This window comes from Hippocampus comes, unplaced genomic scaffold (assembly GCF_001891065.2).
Source record: "Hippocampus comes isolate QL1 unplaced genomic scaffold, H_comes_QL1_v1.1 scaffold36, whole genome shotgun sequence".
In the NCBI taxonomy this organism is placed as follows: Eukaryota; Metazoa; Chordata; class Actinopteri; order Syngnathiformes; family Syngnathidae; genus Hippocampus; species Hippocampus comes.
In genome coordinates this window covers 376,995-380,561 of record NW_017805695.1, presented here as the reverse complement: position 1 = coordinate 380,561, position 3,567 = coordinate 376,995, and the positions used below count along the sequence as shown (strand labels likewise).

At 39.5% G+C, this 3,567-nt stretch overlaps 1 protein-coding gene across 2 annotated transcripts in view; it reads left to right on the top strand.

Moving 5' to 3' along the window:
• galm (galactose mutarotase) overlaps nucleotides 1-2,289 on the top strand; it is a 15,362-nt gene extending 13,073 nt beyond the window's left edge. Inside the window, exons 7-9 of one of the 2 annotated variants that reach the window (XM_019882237.1) lie at nucleotides 452-602; nucleotides 678-852; nucleotides 2,010-2,289. In XM_019882237.1, coding sequence (XP_019737796.1) covers nucleotides 452-602; nucleotides 678-852; nucleotides 2,010-2,090 — 407 coding nt within the window. In that variant the 3' untranslated portion in view covers nucleotides 2,091-2,289. The other variant, XM_019882236.1, reaches the window with a different exon arrangement.
• The last annotated feature ends 1,278 nt before the right edge of the window (nucleotides 2,290-3,567 follow it).

Sequence of the window (3,567 nt, the reverse complement as noted above, 5' to 3'; positions counted from 1 at the left end):
TATATATATAAAGGGAGCGAGAGAGAGAGAGAGAGAGAGAGAGAGAGAGAGAGAATACTGTCCCCTTTAAGAAAGAAAGAAAGAAAGAAGGAAATAAAGAAATGACATTCTTATGTTTTCATTTTTCTTAGTACGTCACAATGTCCCAGAAGGGGTGGGTGGGGAGAGGCAGGACCTCTCGCCATTAACTTTAGAGAGGCGACTCATTCAGTGATCTCTGCAAACAGCCAATCGTATTGCAGCTGCTTACAAGTCCAGGCAAAAACCAAAAGAAAACATACAGCAATTACCGATGACTGACAGTTTTAGCGGTAATCGAAACTTTGACTTTTTAAAACCAGGGTAAACCGTCAAACCGACTATTGTAGGATAAAAACATTGTTTTGTCATTCAGCAAGTTCTTCATTTAGATTTACAATTCAGAAAGTAAACATTTTTGTTTCATCTCCAGGTGAAATCAAAGTTGTGGATGGCTCACCCTTTGACCTCAGGCAAGCTGTTCTGATTGGCCCTCTGCTAAAGAAAGTTCCAGGTGGGGGATTTGACCACAACTTTTGTCTGTCGTCACCTGGAGAGCCATGGACTGAGCGGGTTGCTGCTAGGTTAGCCTCATCGTTATTAAAAACAGCCACATCCACGACATTTGTTTGTCTCACATTGCCACCCTGTAATTTCAGGGTTTCTCACTCAGCCAGCGGTCGCATTTTAGAGGTTTCAACCAGCCAACCAGGAATCCAATTCTACACAGCTAACGTCTTGGATGGCTCTATCATCGGTAAAGGTGGAGTTCAATATGGGAAACACTGCTCTTTCTGTTTGGAGACACAGAATTGGCCGAATGCTGTCAACCAGGTATGAAATTCACTCAGAAGATCACATTGTGAGCTCTATTAAATGCAACGCTGTTTGTAATGCGCTACTTCAAATGATCAATTTGTAGTACCAGGAAAAGAAGTTGAGCAGACTCGCAATCGTACTTTTTAAACGAGACCCTCAAAATTGGTGTCGTAAGAAATTTTTCAGAGGAGTGATCAAATATTCATGATGATTGAGGATAAATTCAAATACTAGAATCACCTTTTGACCAGGGCTGAGCAGTTATTGAAAGTAATCTAATTGTAACCCCCATCACACGAAATTGCAATTGCGTTTTGCAAATTTTTTTTCAAGGTCCTTTTCTAATGCATTTCTCAACAGTTCATCTTTATTAAGCAAAAAATATTAGCGATGCACCGTTAATTATAGGATAAGACCGATAACAGGGTGAAAAAAATGACTTTTATTAGTCCGATATCAGCAAAATTAGATCCACATTGAACACTGCCCCAAATACAATAACGATGAAGTTACAGTGAGATATTTGTTAACACGGCTTTAGTTTTCCCAGAGGTTTATTTGAACCAAGCTTTCGGCTGCGCCCAATTTCACGATGTGATGACTGAAAAAAAATTGATCTTGAACACGTACAACCAGCCAAAGTCTCCTTGAGTCCAAAAACAATATTTCTTTCTAAATATTGAAACTTGGTGTAAAACGTTTTGTAAACACACACAGCGCTCGGCTGGGTCCCATTCACTTGATTGAAAGCCGCTGGCTCGGTGGTCACCCAGTCCAAAAGCTGGGGCACCACCGGAGACTGATGACGACCGTGCAATGGCTTTTAACTGGACTTTTACTTTCGTTGCTGAATACTATAATCGTATGGACTTAATCAACATTGTGTCAGCCCATCTCATCCATTGTAAATATCGTTTCATAGTTGGAATTTGTGTGTTTAAGCCGCATTGAATGTCTGTTCTCTAGTGTCAGTTTGAGTCATTCAGAACAAAGACAAAATCAAGCATCAAGAAAATAATCACCAAAAAGATAGTCCTGTTATTTTTTTCTTCCAGTATTACCTGCACAAACCTCCACCTTGTATGTAAAAGTGGCTTGGTGGAACAACCTCAAAAGTGCACTAATATTCTGTCGCAATAAAATAATAATAGTCGCTTTGTGTCTTTTATTAGGCTTCATTTCCTGGCTGCCTTCTTCATCCTGGCGAGGAATATCGACACGTGACTCGTTACACATTCACTTGTACTGACTGAGTTGGTTGATGCTTCACAGATTGTTTGATCCCTGCGATAACTATGTTCATCGACACGAGGCCTGGAAGTATATCTTATGTACATTCCATTTAATGACTTTTTTGTATGCATATGATTTGCCAATCCCTGAAATATTCTGTCAATTTGTATCGCATTGTTTTGTGTGCAACTCTTCACTAAAGAGTGTTTAACATCTTCACAGTGAACTTCCCAGAACAGGAAGTGACATTTTTTGGGAAAGAAGCACTTCTGTATTTGTCATTTTGAAATCTGTATCTGTGAAATATTGTACATTTTTAATCCATCCATCCATCCATCCATTGTCCGTTTATCTTCAGAAGGGTTACGGGGCGTGCTGGAGCAATATATGGAAGCGTCCTCAGCGGCTATGAAAAAAAACCCCACATCATTTGATATTTATGCATTGAATGAAAAATAATTCTCAACAGCTCACAAATTACAAAAACTAAATTGTAATAGTGTCTGTTATTAATTAAACTCTATGCGCATGACCCACTGTATACAGTAAAGTGTACGAATATTATATAAGGGGACCTTGAGTAAGATGATCAGAACATGATGGACCATTCATGAAGTTTTTTGAGTGTGGCTCTATGGTATATTGCATATTGCCTGGGCTAAAATGTTCATGAATGTTATCTTTTTTAAGTTATTTATTTTTGGGTGTGAGGTGGGTTATGACCAGTGGCATCGTTAGCCCTATTTTAAGGGGGCTGAACTCTCTCTAGAATGTTTTTAAGCACTCCTAAATGATTTGTAGCATTTATATATAGATATATATATATATCTATATATATCTATATATATAAAAAATCCAGAAAATTACATGAAATATTCACCCAACATTTTGTGTGAATATAATCATAATCTATGGCAGGGGTCCCCAACCGCCGGTCCACGGACCGGTACCGGTCCGCAGGGCATTTAGTACCGGGCCGCACAGAAAGAACTTGCCTTAATTCCGTTTTATTTATTTCGGAATACGAAAGATGTTATTTTTTTAGAAAAATTACTGGATTCTCCAGTACATCCATCTGTGTCCCGCTTGACACACGTCAAGCCACGCTTCTCTGTCACATGACCGATTACGCTAAAAACAAAACGCCGGCGCTCGCAAAAATGAGTAAAAAAACTGCTGGAGATCGCAAATGCCGGCGGCCTTGAAAGTACGTTCGAGACAACTGGATTAAAGTTATGGGTGAATACTCTGAGATCGCCACAATAGCACTGTTGCTATTTCCGACATCCTACCTGTGTGAGGCGGTGGTTTTCTGCAACAACGGCGACTAAAACAAAATTACGAAGTAGACTGGACATAAACCACACACTTGAGGTGTCATTGTCTGCTATTACCCCGAGATGGGACCGTCTGGTTGCAGAAAATCAAGCATATTATTTTGTTGTATTATTTCCGCCACACCTTAAATGCCGGTCCCTGAAAATATTGTCTGACATA